The sequence below is a fragment of the Triturus cristatus genome, chromosome 3_1 (assembly GCF_964204655.1).
Source record: "Triturus cristatus chromosome 3_1, aTriCri1.1, whole genome shotgun sequence".
NCBI lineage: Eukaryota > Metazoa > Chordata > Amphibia > Caudata > Salamandridae > Triturus > Triturus cristatus.
Genome location: NC_140583.1, coordinates 915958587 through 915975144, shown reverse-complemented (window position 1 = coordinate 915975144; position 16558 = coordinate 915958587). Strand labels below are relative to the sequence as shown.

Genomic DNA, 16558 nt, shown 5'->3' with positions numbered 1-16558 from the left:
AGAACGGATTCTGAAATAGTGGCAAAGATATAGGATCAGTACAACAGGGAGGCACAACAGAAAGAAGAAAGTAAATAGGGCAGAAAAACATGCACTTCAAAAGAGTGGCCTGTAGATTTTAGAACAGAGGTCACCATCCTTTTCAATAATGATAGCCACTTCTGCTCAAAGAAAATCTCAACAACCTAATACCACATTTTAGCACTGAACAAAAATGACCAGCCAAACATTTCAGGCACAGTTAACAGCAAAAGTGACAGGAAAAGCATTATCAATACAAATGTCTCCACATGACTAACAACAGTCAAAGTGGTATGTGCCCACTGACACAAAGGGGCCTATCTGCAAGAGTATATTGCCACAGGAACGCCACTTTTTGTGACGTTCCTGTGGCGATAAACCCTTCACCTTATTTAGAAGGTGGCGTTAAGCCAGTTAATGTGGCTTAATGCCGCCTTGTAAATAAGGCACTAAGGGCCTCATGTAGGTAGCCGAATACCGGTCGGTAACGGCCGATTTTCGGTAATTATACCGTTACCGACCGGTATTTTGGCTTTTGAGATGTAGGGGGCTCATTTCTGCATTCGGTAATTTACCGAATCGGTAAAATTACCGAATGGGTAATTTTTCCGATTCGGTAAATTCCGAATACATAAATGAGATGTAGGGGGAGTGTGTGGGTGTGTTTTGGAGTCGGTATTTACCACCAACTATTAGTTGGTGGTAAATAATGAATGGATGTGTTTTAGCGTTTTAAAGCGCTTAGAAGTGTGCAATGTGGCAGACATACATGCCCTTAGGGCATGTATGTGTGCCACATGTGCACACATGGCCATTTCAGGGGTGCAACAGGGTGTCAATGTGACACCCTGCCACCCTTGCATGTGTTCCCCCCATTACCGAATCGGTATTTACCGATTCGGTAATGAGGCATACCTTCCCATCAATGGGAAGGTATGCCTCATTACCGAATCGGTAAATACCGATTCGGTAATTACCGAATTATTCCGAATCGGTAATATTTACCGACCAATTACCTACATATCATTTACCACTTCATAAATATCGAATCGGTAAAATTCGGTATTTATGAAGTGGTAAATGTGTCCCTACCTACATATGGCCCTAAGTGTAGCGTGAATGGGGCGGGCAATGGGTGTTGCGGTGGGCGTTCCGCTGTAACACTAATTGATTTTGACACTGCCCCCTATTTACAAGGGTGGCGTAAATATGGGGCAGTGCCAAAATTAAGACCAGAAAATACCTGGTATTAACCATTAATTATTAATTGTGCAGTACACATAGAAACAGCAAATCGCCATGAATGATTGTTTATGTGCAGGAAGGTGTCCCTTCATTGCACATAAACAATCATTAAAAAAATGACGATTTGAAACTTCTATGTGTGCTGCATAATGCAAATCACCATTCTGGATTGTTTATATGCAGGAAGGGACACCTTCCTGCACATAAACAATCCTTCCCTCAACGAAGGCACCCATGCAGCAGCTGAATTTAGCAGCAGTGCTATGTCAAATGCATGTGTGCGCCGTATCATTGTAAATACTGTGCCTCCCTCCGTTTTCGGAATGGCAGAGTGCAGCGTTGGCAATTTTGATTTAACGCCGCGCTCCGCCATTCTCTTGTAAATATGCCCTATAGTTCATAAACACAGCAGTGTGTCTCCCAAAATCCAAGTATGTTACCGTTGAGCATAAGCTTTTAAAAGGGTTTCGAAATTTAAGCCTTTTGTCTCAATTAGGGTATCAGTTTCAGGAAAAACATTTTTTGCATGAAATACTTCTTCTATTTACGGCACACAAGCTCAATTATCCAAATTTATTTTCTGCAAGAAACATAACTTTTTCCATCAAGTAGCAATTTAAATTTTTAGTAAAAATGCAATCTCGAAACATCAGCTTGTCAATTTGATCAAGTACTCATATGTACTAATTATTCACATGGGCAGAATCTCCTTCAAATGTCCAGGTTCTATTATATGACAATAAACCTTACCATTTTAGCAGAAAAACCACTGTGCCAAGGCTGGACACCATAATAGCCAGAATGCTCACAATACATCAACCATGACCATATATATGCCTGTATGCTCATCCAGACCAGGAATGCCGAGAATATGACAAGAATGACAATTATTGGGCCAGGACGACAATTGTCCTAGGGATGATGGGAGTAAAAATATACTTTTAATGGTCCTTTACACCAGGCATCGCTTTGAGGGAGCAACATTGTTTAACAGGGAGAAACACAATGCTACCACACCCACACATTGTTTAGAGATAATACAAACAATAATATAATTCCAAACAAACAAATCAAATATATTATGGATATCGTAAGATAAAACTGGTTGCACAAAACCCACTCAGATTTCTAGGTTAAAATTACGTGTTTGTGTGAAATAAAACAGATTTAAATCATTCCATTCGAACCAGCTTGAATCTTGATGGCCAGAGAGTGCAATTTTTAATAATGGGAACTTTAGGTAGGATTAAAAACTTCAAGGTGAGGCTCTTTTGATCTCCCCCGTCTTGGTCTACAATATTTCAGCCATATTATTAGATGCCACTCAGGGTCAAATGTCTTTCCTCAGGACAGAAAGATCCCTATATAAGTATAACAGGTGTTTACCATATAGTAGTATACACTTGCGTACAATAAATTGTGAACTCATGAGATAGTGCCGTAACTTACGCTCCCTGTTATGCTCACCACGGGATGGTGTCCTGTAGGTTAATTCTAGGTTATGTTGTCCATTGCATCATAGAACCTTAGATGCGGGTGGACCCTGTAGTCACACATTCGTCAAGGTGTCGCGCCAGATTACCGTAATTTTAATAGCTCTGGTCCCTGATGAGGAACAACCAGCTCCGCTGTAAGGCACACCCAGATGCATTAGGGATCTTGGATGGGAACCCTATGATGAAGCATGCCACTAACGGTCATTAATGTGCGAGGGTTCTTCTATAATGATTTAGGAGTACCCACTTAACAGATCAAGGGATCCATCAGGACATAGACAGTAGGCTGTCTCTTCTTGATTGTCAGATATTGTTGCGAAGTGGAGTGACCTGTGACACTTCTCACCCTCCTCACTGGTGATGGTTATAATCCAATCTGCATACAGCATAAGCCTCACTGCGTAACTGCCAGTCCTTGGAGTATAACATCTGCAAGCCCGGAGAGTACTCCCACATGAGCTAAATAAAGGTTGAACAGAACTGATGACAAGACCACCCTGTTTAAGCCGTCTTCTTCTGTAAAAACCGTTACATATTGTTGCTGCTCTATCCTGGTACACCCTGACATCCTGAGCAAACTACCCTAATGCACTGCCTGCAGTAGTTCTAATAAACTGGCGTCAATGCCAATGTTGAATAGTTTACTAGACAATTTGCCTCCTCTAATTTTATCAAGAGGAAAGGAGTAACTGATCAACTGATCACATGGCAATGTAAAGTATAATTAATACTCAGCATTTTCTGCACAAGCTGTACTACAGTGGAAGCCTGATGGTTCAAGAAAGCATAAAGTGTGAGCACAATCCAAGCGGTAAGATATTTTCATGCCAGTTTTGCTTATAACTTCTCTTCACAGTCGGCCAATGCAAGTAATCAGTAATTTTCTGGTGATTCTTTGACTGTGGAGCGTCCCGAGGTGACTGCCTTTTAGCAACAGAGGAAGAAGTTTTGAATTTGTAACTTCTAATAATGGTTGATGTAATAAACTTCCCCAACGAGTAAGGGTATGTTGTACTAAGGCTATGGAACTGGAGTTAGGCCAATTGCACACAATATTTTGCCTTTTGTATTAAATCATGTATCACATTAACACTGCTCCCAAGTGTAGGGTGACCCAAGTTCTCAGGTTGCAGTTCAGTAAACAGTTTATTGGATGACATGGACTAACCAGATGTTAATACCTAAAGACCGCCACTATATAACTTACTAGCCTGTCCATACCATTGAAAGTCAAGGATAAGCAGCTCTAGTTCTGTATTGAACCTAGCGCAACTGCGAGCAGCCACAGCCCAAAATTCCCTGGTTTTGGACATGGTGCTAATGATTTTTTGCCATTCTATATGTGCAAAATTAGTTTTGCCCGCTTTAAGGGCCTTACCATACGCTGCTTTTAAGTATTTATATTGAGCTGCCTATTACGTCTTAACATGTTAGCTGTTTATTCTACGGCCAGGAGCCAGTGTTTTCCTTAAAAATACACAGTTAGAATTGAACAAATTAGAGTTTAGACTGCCAACTGAATCTCTTTTAGGCGAGAAGTGAACTCTATAGTAGTAAGGCAAGAGATACAGATAACCTCATTTCATCTGGCGAAAGGGTTAGAAATCACTATGATGTGAGGAGTAAAGTAAGTTTTAGGCATACCCTCACCATACCAAACTTCCATCACATCTGTTTAATTTATAGACCACTATAGAACATTTCAATGTAGGATTGCTTCTAACCTTGGCCATGTATTCTAACATTTGTAGTGTCTCAAAATCTTAAGCATATGCCTGAATTTTAATTATTTTTGCATGGCGGGCATCACCTATACAGGTATCAATAAAAACAACCAGCATGTGCAATGCAATCGGTGTCGCCTTTGGGACCTTATATGTATTTAGCTATGCAGCACATTAGCCTGGGTGCTGAAACATCCACTGTTCTTTAACATGGAGGGAAAGTAAGCATCAAACTGCATGACACGCCAGGTGTGGGAACACACAGTATATACACATATAAGTATATACTAAAGTAAATAAGTATGTACTAAAGTATATACAAGAGGTCTCAAATGCTCGACCTAAAAATTACAATGGATATAAAATATGTATAATCCATAACAAGAGTAATCAATAACATGCTTTGTGCCCCAATTAGAACAATGATTGGCCCTAGCTGGCCTGCCTCTTCCAAAAAGGGCATTCCATCCATGTAAGCGCAGTGAATGCAGTGCCCCTAAAAGCGTGATACTCCTCTTGAAATGCCTTTGACACAAACAGCTAATCTCCTTGTAGTATTGCCCAACTACTGTAATTTCTTCTTACACTGAGTTTTATGCATTTTATTTTAGATTAATGTAATGTTTTATAGCTGATACATATGTGGTGGTTGTGGCTGGCCTTAATTTAAATGTTGTTTCTGGATAGCAGGCTCCAGTCAGCCCCACTTTTCTTTTTATTGTGATTTCTATACAGCTTGAATTTCTCATTATTGGGGCCTGTCAATTGGGCATGATTTTATTACTGATATGGGTTTAGTTAACTTTCAATGCATATTCAATAACAATCTATTAGATCTGATTGGCTTGATTTGACTTACCTGTTTCTTTTGAGATATAGCCACATATTGTATCGTTCACAGGCACCGTTCTATTCCTTTCAGAATCCCAGTTCTGGTATACAAGCGGTAGCCTGTCTTCCCAACTGTAGATACAACGAGAAGAGGTGTTTTCTTTACATAAATATACATTTTCTGACTTAATAGTTTAAAAAAAAATTCCAGTGCGTCAGATTGAATGGAAAGTAACTGAAGCTAAAAATTAATCTTCAGACAAGCCGACCTTGTCCTCGTTACTGGATTTTGGACTAAAGAAGGTGAGTACGAAACTTTGGGGATCCTGAATAACCAACTACCACAACCCATTAGCTATTATTTAGGATCCCCAATAAATCTATTGGAAAGGAGCATCCCTTCCTTATTGTGAGTTGCAATAAACTGTATCAGTTCATGTTACCGCAATTGCAACCCATTTATCAGTTACCGACCCTTTGACCTATTAGCCCCATCCCTTCCCCGGGGTCTTTACTGCTCAGATCAACCTAGTTAAAACCCAGTTTTGATTGTTGATTTCCCAGTCCTTACTTCTAAACCTGTCCTATTTCAAAAATATTTTACGTTTTTCCAGGCAGGACTAGCAGCAATGGGAAAAAGCTGATGTGCCCTCAATTATTTTGCCCATGCTCTGAGACTCTGGGAGGGCCAGGAGCTGACACATACATATATACCTAGGCAATTAAGTGGTGATCCTACAGTAGATGATGAACCATCATATTTTGTAGAATGTATTGGCATCTCTAAACACTATAAATGCTTTGGAGGGATACTCTACAGCTTAAAAAACAAAGGGCATGATTCAAAAAAGTAAACTTACACTTTTGTGTAAGATTGCTATTTTTTTGTTATTCACAAACTTCGAGTTAATAGTAAGTTTATGGCTGTGGATACTCTGCACTTGAGGTGGAAAACTCTGCACATAAAAAGATAGGCCTGTCCTAGATCAATTGAAGGAATTTAAAGCAGTAAAATTGAGTTCTTCCTCAAATAATATCTTCCCAAGGGACTTCGTCCTCCAATGCAATAACCAAACAATATAGCTGTATCGCCATAATCTTTTCAATGAGGTGAAGATGGGCTTTGGATCTGCCTGTAGCACTGAGACATCTATGCTACAAAGAGTCAAGCAATGCGTTCCACAATGCCTCTTCAGTCTTCTTGTGGAAAACAAAAAGTATAAGAATAGTGATGAGTGGAGTGCTAGAACTAGTGTCAGTCACTTATAGTTACTCGGGCTGCATTTCAGTCCATCTTTTTTTTTTGCCTACCATGCCAGTCAGTCGTAAACCTTATTCGGATTTACACATAAATCCATAACAGCACAAGAAAAAAGACAGCTCGCTCTACACCCTACAACGTGCATTTACATAACATCATTATTAATACAAGAGATTCAAAACATTTTTTTTTAATATAAAATATACAGTTCCGGATAAAAACACATACAAAGCCCAAGTCCATTTTGTACAAAGAAACGTGCCTACCATGCCACATCAGAGAGGAAACAGCCTTATGTACATCATGCTTGGCCGTGCTCCAATGGGAACGATTCAGACCACACTGCCAGGTCAGGGACTCTGAACAGGTACACAAGCAAGAACTCACCTGTTGCAGCCTATTTGGGCCTCATCATTAGTGGTGATTGTGTTATCTTCTGGAAGAGGTTCGTCTGGCAGTTCATGATGTACTGTTCCCATGAAGAGCAGGGTCAGTACTTATTTACAAAAGGCAGGCCTCTCTCTAGAGTTGCACAATGGTCAGAAAAAAATGATGGTTTTGAATGCTACCTATAGCGTTTGTCAATGTTTACACTATTTGCATGCATTCCTCCCACTTCTTTTTGTATATTTGTTTACGTTCTCTTTGACCTGTAAGCAGTGGTGACACCGTCATTCATGCAACCCTTTCTAAACATCTTAGAGGAACATCTTAAGTGGGAAATCGTTCTCACCAAAGAAAGATGTCCAGTTTTTTTTTATAGCACCTCTCTGCTTCGTCTGGAAGTGCTCCAAAGCTGCATCAATCAATGCATCAACTAGCTTCTTTCCGAGTAACTTCAACATCTCCTGTCTTCGCTACGGAACTCAGCTTTATATGAACAATTCCTCCCTGGAAGGAATTCATATGTCTTATTGTTCAGAGCCTCAGGGACCTTGAGTCCTTGACGGCACTTCAACATCTCAAATTAAAGGCACACAAAAAGTGTTACTCCTGATTACCCCTCACTGTTTATTACCTACAGTCTTGGCTTTAGTAAATCTGCTGGATTGCAGAGTATCCATCAGTGAATGCTTTTAATCCTCAGGCTTCACTTTAGACAACAATCTAAACCAATATGTCTTCATAAACCCTTTTGCATGAGAAGCACAATACTAAGGGCCTGATTACAACTTTGGAGGACCTACGCCGGAGGGTGCAACGTGTAGTTCACTGTAGGACCGCCAAAGCCGTGGTGCTTCTGCCGCCAGATTAGGAGTTAAATCCTGGTCTGGCGGGTGTTGCTGTGGCGGTCTGACAGCGGCTGTCTGTCAGGCTCATAGAAGAGTCTGGCATGCAGACCGGCGCTGTCAGCGTGCCGACTGCACCTTCCTGCACGGTGAGCAGGAACTGGGGGTGCAAATTCAGAAGGGCACTATATGTGCCCCCCACATGCATATCCTGGCACTGCCAGCATATTCCTGATTCAGACCACCACAGCCACGCAATGGGATCCTGGATCCCGGTGGAGGCGGCAGTCTAGTGGCAGTCTGACTGTCACACTCAGAATGGAGCGCATGGTGCCGCAGTGTGGTGGTGGTCGGACCGCCATCATGAGTACGGAGGTCCTTTGGACCACCGTACTCATAATCAGGACCTATATGAGACTTCTCTATGGAACAAAAAGCCTTCCCCCAATATAGGATTTCAAATTAGATCATGTTAGGCTTTCAATAACTCTGGAGTGCCAACACTCTTTGCCTGAGAAATCCATCCTTCAGAAAGTCTAAAACTTGAAGGGCAACTTAAATGCCGACTTTTCAAACGTCACTTCCAATTAGAACCTCCAAACATGATCATATTCATATACTGAAAAAGCATGGTGGAACCAGGAAATCTCTACAATGAGCAGAAGTTGAATGAATGAATATGCCATTTGTAAAGTGTACAGCTGTCTGATAGACATCCCAGCAGTATTAGCTTAGTACAAGAGTGAAGGGAGTAAGAAGATTGCCAGCCTGACTGCAACTGCCATGTTTTTAGGAGTTTTTTAAATGAAGATTCATTAGGTGAATCACAAATATTGAATGGGAGAGTGTTACTAAGCTAATGGGCCAGGAAAGAGAAAGAAGAGCCTTCTAGACGGGCACGGCATACAGAAGGGACCACCAGCAGCAGCTGATTAGAAGATCAAAGGGAAAGGGAAAGAAGATAGGCCTGAATTCTGTTCCTCAAATAGACCAGGCCTTTGTTACAAAAATCTGTGAAAGTAAGCAGTAGACACTTAAAAACAAGCATTGGCAAGCCCAATAGGTCTTGGCAATGCAAGAGCTATTGACTTTGTCAATGTTAATGTGCTTCAGCATTGCATGTCCAGATGGTAAGTGTTCCACAGGTAGATGCAGCACCCAAGGGTCCGCAGCTGATGTGCCATTACTCCTTTGTGTAACCCCAGACATACCCACCTGCATTGGTATCACCCCATGAGGCAATCGCAGCTCGCATGTCTGGGCTTTGGAAACCCGCAAAAAGAACAGATGATGGACGGAATGCTGAATTAATAAAACATTCACTCCAATGAAAGAGCTGGGTTAACTCCATAGTTTTTTTGCACACCATGCCATTCCATTTTAGACCCAGACATCTGCAAATCAGTCTTGACCCTGCACCCCATGGGAACAGTCCAGTCAGAAACTGCCAGGTCAGGTCCTCCCTGGACCAGAAACAACCATCCTGGGACCAGTTGGGGGATAACACCCCTCATCAGCCAGGCTAACTTGAATCTGGTCGTGTAGCGAGCACGGGACCCACCTCTGGGCATACCCTTCCCACTTAGGGCAACAAATGCAAAAGGAACAGATGATGGACGGAATGCTGAATTAATCAAACATTCAACCCCAGTCACAGATCTGGGTTAAATCCATCATTTTTTTATGCATGCCACGCCATTCCAGTTTAGTGCCAGCCAGATCCAAATCAGTCTTGCCCTGTGCCCCATGGGAACAGTCCAGCCCGAACTGCCAGGCCGGGTCCACCCTGGACCAGAAACAAGCATCCTGGAACCGCTTTCAGGGTGACACCCCTCACCAGCCAGACGAGCTTGAAGCTGGTGGCGTAGTGAGCACAGGACCCACGTCTGGGCATACCCTTCCCACTTAGGGCGACAAATGCAAGAACAGATAATGGACGGAATGCTGAATTAATCAAACATTCACCCCCAGTCACAGATCTGGGTTAAATCCATCATCTTTTTGCCCACATTTCAGCAGGACTTGTAGTGAAATGCATTCCGGTAGGACTTGTAGTAAAATGGCGCCGCTGTGCCCACGCTGCTGTGCCCGTGGATGATGCCTTGCTGCTGTGGATACAACACTACTGGAATGAGATGGAAGTATACTGCACGGCGCCATCTTAGGGGCTGTACAGACGAAGTATTATTCAGGGGGAAGGCATATGCGAAAAACATCACCAAAAGCAATGGGAGAACAGAAGCAAGCAATAATAATAAAAAGAAGCACCAAAAGCAATGGGAGAACATAAGCAAGCAATAATAACGCATGCTCACATTTTACACGGGTACTCACAAACATTTCCTCAGGAGCCGAAAGGCACAGTCTGGTTTATCACAAGGGGCCACACAGATGACAGGGTGTGTAGGTGGGGTGATTTGGGATTGAGGTCAGGGGTAAGGTGGGCTTAAAATATTGGGATAAAGTTGCATTTTGAAACAAACATGTGGATAGGTTTGAAATATAACCAGAGCAGTAATGTGGACACCAGCGCTAAAATGCGGTATCCTAACCCAAGAGGTTTGGTTCTTAGAGGGTGTGTTGTATTCAGTTGCGGATTTACATAAGCTGCATTCTGCAGAGCACCCACTTTTAGGGCGTTGACGGAAAGGCTATGAATATTAAGTATACAACTCAGCTCTTTAGCGTTCATCGATACGGTGGACCAAGGGGCACTGTACATGTGTGACAAACACATTTTAGTAAAGTGTTGGGGACAGCAGCACTCAAATGTGTTAGTTTGACCTCCAATGCATGGTAATTGGCAGGATGATCTCTTACAACAAGCTGTCATTAAATACATAAATACATGAATAAATAAATACCTAAAATGATGTTACTGGGTGTATTAATTTACCTATTGAAAATAAAGCAGTAAAATACAATCTAATTATGTCACAAACATTAAACCAAAGCATAGCACTCCTTCCTACCAACAGCAAACAAGTTTTTTAATTTGCTTGATGATATTTTCTGGGTTAAATGACCATATGTTTATTCTTCATGTGGATTTATGGCTAAATCAGTATTTACCTTATTTATGACCATCATAGCTTGTGTAAAGCAGGAGAAACCTGACTAGGAAAACCACTATGCTTCGGCAAAACAGGGTCGGACTGAATGCAGTTGTATGATCCCAGTTCCTAAGACAAGCTGAACTTCTTTAGAAAAAAGGCCAACCAAAAAGAAAACAGATGTAGGGTGGCCACAAAAGCTAAAGATTAAAACGGGCAGAGAAAATATATTTAATCCCTCACTAAATAGTAAAAATATAGAATTTTACGTTAAGCATATTTTAAAAACATTTATAAATAATGCACATGACTCCTTAAGACATCCGTCTCTGCACCCTTGGAGTTTCCACACTATGCTTGACTACATCCTCCCTCCCCTTCCTCACTGTTCCCCGGGAGCCTCCCATCGCCTTGCAAGCTGACTTACTTTTTAAAAAGAAACCTCAGCTGCAGATCCTCGTGTACGTGCCTGAGCTGCCCTTTCTTTAAAAAAGTCCAGTTCTGCAGGCAGCTTGTCATCAGAGGAGCTGAGTGAGGCAATGCTGTCTGTGGGCGAGGTGAGGTACAGCTGGCAATGACGTGGGTGGTGAGGCTGAGGGCAGGTGAGACAGGATGTCTGTGCTGGATAAGAAAGCCAGCAACTTGTGTGTCCTTTTAAAAGTCTCTTCCTCTGCTATGCCGCAAGTAAGTGAAGTCAGACAGGAAGATGAACGCGGGGAGTGCAGGTAAGCAGGCGAGACACTGATTGGCAACACATGCCCCTTTGATGCTTTTACCAGCTAATGCACCCTGAGGAATGACAACAGGTAAAATTGGCACAAGATCTGTTTCTGCTGTTTTTTTCCACGGTGACAGTATGGAAAGGCCTGGTGGGCTGCACTTTGAGTACCCCCGTATTAGAGCAGGCAGCTCAGCGGGAGGGGGGTGGGGTAATGAACAGGCATACTGTGAAACAGCGTCTGACATTTGATCTTGGTCTTTCAAGACTCAGCAAATGTGAAGCGATAAGAACATGATTATTAGCCCTGTTTACAACGGCGCTCGGAGCAAGTGGAAACACAAGTGCTCCTGACGAGGGCTCTGAAACTAAAAAAAAAGAAGCTTCTTAAAGTGGTCATTAAATGGGAGCAGTGGGTGGATAGGAGTAATTGGTCCATGGTCTTGGGTAGGGTTAAACACAGGAAGAGACATGACAGATGCCTGCCACTGACAAATGGGGAGAAACAATAGAAGAATGACGATGGAGCCAGCAAATGGGAAGCCTATGGGCGGGCTGAAGCCCACAATGGATGTACAACATGTCTCCTTCGAGCAGCACATGTGCTTTCTATAGCCATGGCCTAATGATGTGTTGGCATATAGGAAGCCAATGTAAGGATTTTAATTGTCCTGAGATGAGGTTGATATCATTGTATTTATGTATTTATATTATTTTTGTATGTTTACTGTTAAATCATGTGCAATCCTCTTCAGTAAATCAAATTCTGAATATTCAGTTTTAATTATGTTAGCTAAACCTTAATATTAATGTTTACTTCTACTTCTTTAAGGTGCGCTGCTGCCTAACTGGGTCTGGTTGGAAATATATAAAACCACAAATCAATAAATAAATAGATCATACTGCTGCATAAATATCCAAACTCATTAAGCCATATTATCCATTCAACGCCTCGCCACAACTATTGCGCCAGGTATAACAAGTAATTAAGCATTGGATTTTTTGGTGTACCAATGTATTTTATTACCATAGAAGATATACAAATTATGAAAAAGGTGTGTGCTTATCTTCCACTTTCCATGAGTTCTGATCATGATATCCTATTTGTGCTCACACGAGTAATCAAGTTCCTGCGCGCCACCCAACAAATTGTTGGTAACTCACACTGGCACTTTTTTCCTAAAACAACTAGGAGGTACACAATTAAGTTTTCACTAGTTAACCAGTATAATGAACAAATATATTTAACAGTCAAGCATAAACTCACATTAGTAGTAATTAGCTAGAAAGGGTCCAGTTATACACATAAACAACTTTTTCATAACTCACCGGAATTGATCCCCAGGGTTTTCAGCCAATAATCCAATCCACCAGTTGATCCTGCCTTTTGAAAGCTAAAGAGACATACATGTATAATAAGGAGTATAGAAGTGAAAACATACTTTACACTACAACAAATACTGCTCCTAACAATCATTCTCAAAACAGTTTTCCAAAAACATATAGCTTGATAAAAAACATTCACAATAGAAAGTATATGACATAACAAATTGACCGATTAATAAACAACACAATCAGACATTTCTTTTCTTTTCAAATTATGTAAATTAAGTGCAGGAAATGTCACATACTAACACATTATTTTAGATACAGGTGCTCACAAATCAAGCACACATAAAAAACTTGCATTTTGAGTTGGATACACAAAGCCATTTGGAACCATAAGTAATAGTAGTACCTTACGGATTCACCAATGGCAATTCACATATTTCTTTGTGATATATCCACAGGTCTCGATTGTCTTTGTGTGTAGATCAATCTGCTCCAAATGTTGATTAATTCAATACTACAGTGGAAATGTAGAAGTGGCCAGGCAGTGAAAAATGGGGAATATCTACTCCAAAATGGGAGCGACTTAGAGAAAATTGAAGGAGGGGTGCATGGAGGGCCCTGAAAATTGAAGCGTACACCTGAAAAAGTGTAACTCAGGCTCGGTTCACAAACATTGCTCCAATATTTACTTACTACAGAGCAACCAGGTGCAAAACCATCTAAATTATCTCCAGCACAACTATGAAGTAGGTCTCGCAACACAACAGCTCACTCAGAGGAAGTTCAATGGAATCACAGAAATCAATGAAGAAAGAGAATAACACCAGGACAAAGGAAAAAACTAAATTAAAAGGTAAATGGAAATATGGATTACATACACACACACACATACTCTCTCTCTCTTTCTTTCTCTGTTGGTACAGCGCACACACATGGAACAAAATATCAGGAAAAAAATTAATAAACAAATGCAATAAAATTACACAGAAGTCATTTCACATTAACAACACCTGCTCCACACCATCACCAGCTCTGCCTCATCAGACCAAGAACAAGCTATTCACAGCCTGGTCTCACAGGAAAGTAGACCATAGACATCCACTTTTTCCACAGTGTTGGAGAATGTGCACTCTTCCTTATCCTGAGAAGCAACTACCCAAGACTAAGAGAGGATATATAAGCAGATGATCAGTCTCTTTGGGCTGTCTAAGGAAGAGGTGGTGAAATACCATAACCCTCTTGTTGTGTTCAGGACATAGTTGAAGAATGGGAGAAGGAGCTAATTTTACCAAAAGCCACAACCCATGAAAGCCCAAACTATGTTGAACTAGTGGCTCTGTTCCACTTTCTAGCCATTGGGTCATTTGAGGGGACCAGAGGGGCCAAGGCTGGTATTGCACATGATACCCAATCCAGATGCTTGCATTAGTTTTTGACATATTTCACATGTGCAGTGCAGCAGTACATCACACTGCCTCAGTCACTGCAGGACAGGCAATAGGTAGCATATTGCTTCTTTACTGTCACTCATTTCCCCCTAAGTGCAGGGTACCAATGATTGCACACATGAGGTACTCTAGACACCATGGCACAGAGCACATCATAATCTCAATGGAAACTAATGGCATGTCATCAGTGTGCAAGCTGTCAGCTACTCCAGGGGATGCTTCACTCATGTCTGCTGCATTTCCTGTTCAACATATGACAGACTGATTTGCGCTGATATCCAGTTATATCTTCTGCCTGTTGATGACTGAATGCCAGTTTGCTGGGAAGAATTAGGGTGACATGTGGCAGTTAGGAAAGTAGTACAACTTCATAATGAGACTGTATTTTCAACTGGGCATGGAAATATGGTGAATGCAACACATCACATCCCTCTTCGCTAATAGACCCCCTAATTACCTCCTTGAATACTTATATGACATAAATATGAAGAGGTTGGACTAGGTGGCTACAGTAACCACCTTTTAACCCAAATCTGTGTTGTACAAGAACATGCTTTTGGTATCTCTCACCATCCCTCCTCCCACGTCAGGTGTCCCACCACTGTACCTCAATAGAAGTATAACAGAACATACTCACTGCCTTGTCGGATCATAGAGTCAGATTTGGTAACCTGAAGTCGTTTTTCAGATGACTTGATTTCACCCGGGGTGATGCTTTTATACTTCTGTGCTAAGTTGGTGTGCAAGAACATCCTAGGCTATTGTGTGTTGCACAATATTACCTTGCAATGCGTCTTGCACATAGAACTGCAACCTGCATTATGGCTCCATCCAGGTTCACAGGCTGGGCAAGGTATAGAAACCAGGGTCTGTGGATGTGTGGTTATCTAGAGGTTTCCATTTCACCAGAACTACTGCCAAGTATTGTTGTAACACCACAGTGGAATGTCAATATTGTGTCACTGATGAAATATGGACAATTTACATTGATACTGTGCATTGTGCGGCTGCCATTTGGCTAGATTCATGAAAAACAAATGTCCCATGCTATCTTACAATGGAACTGTCCAAACAAGACATTTGGAGACTCCATTGTTTCCCACGACATGGTAAAACTCACAAAGCCAGATAAATATACTGCACATATTGATGGACAACACTTAGATTGTCACAGCTTTGTGTCATTTTGCACCTAAAAAAGTATGACATTGACATCAATCAATCAATCAATCAATCAATCAATCAATCAATCAATCAGAACATTTGTAAAGCACATTACTTACCCTTGAGGGTCTCAAGGCACTGGGGGGGGATGCTGCTACTGCTTGAATAGCCAGGTCTTGAGGAGTTTTCTGAAGGCAAACAGGTCCTGGGTCTGCCGTAGGAGGATGGGGAGGGTGTTCCAGGTCTTGGCAGCGAGGTGGGAGAACGATCTGCCGCCGGAGGTCGCTCTTCGGATGCGTGGGACTGTGGCGAGGGCGAGGTCGGCGGAGCGGAGCTGGCCGTTGGGGTGTAGAAGCTGAGTCGTCTGTTGAGGTATGCTGCTCCGGTGTTGTGGAGTGCCTTGTGTGCATGGGTGAGGAGCTTGAAGACGGGGGAGCCAGTGCAGGTCTCTCAGGTGGGGTGTGATGTGGCTGCGGTGAGGGATGTCGAGGATCAGGCGTGCAGAGGCGTTTTGGATGCGTTGAAGTCGTTTCAGGAGTTTGGCCGAGGCTCCAGCGTAGAGGGCGTTTCCATAGTCCAACCTGCTACTGACGAGGGCCTGGGTGACCGTTCTTCATGTTTCAGTTTGGATCCACCTGTAGATCTTGCGGAGCATGCGGAGGGTGTTGAAGCAGGAGGACCAGACGACGTTGACCTGCTTTGTCATGGAGAGAGTGGAGTCTAGGATGAACCCTAAGTTGCGTGCGTGGTCGGTGGGTGTTGGAGCTGTTCCCAGTGCGGTCGGCCACCAGGAGTCGTCCCACGCCGAGGGGGTGGAGCTGAGGATGAGGACTTCCGTCTTGTCCGAGTTTAGCTTCAGCCAGCTGTTCTTCATTCACTCGGCTATGGCTTTCATTCCTTCGTGGAGGTTGGTTTTGGAGGTGAGGGGGTCCTTGGTGAGGGAGAGGATCAGCTGGGTGTCATCGGTGTAGGAGATGATGTTGAGGTCATGCACTCGAGCAACGTGGTCGAGCAGTGCCATGTAGATGTTGAACAA

At 42.4% G+C, this 16558-nt stretch overlaps 1 protein-coding gene across 1 annotated transcript in view; it reads right to left on the bottom strand.

The window, feature by feature from the left end:
• The window catches only part of PLA2R1 (phospholipase A2 receptor 1), a 946386-nt gene that overhangs the window by 180107 nt on the left and 749721 nt on the right, over positions 1-16558 (bottom strand). Inside the window, exons 18-19 of the mRNA XM_085645464.1 lie at positions 12908-12972; positions 5346-5449 (exon numbers count right to left, since the gene is read on the bottom strand). Of these exons, the coding sequence (XP_085501590.1) occupies positions 5346-5449; positions 12908-12972 (169 nt within the window). The remainder of the gene's footprint in view (positions 1-5345; positions 5450-12907; positions 12973-16558) is intronic.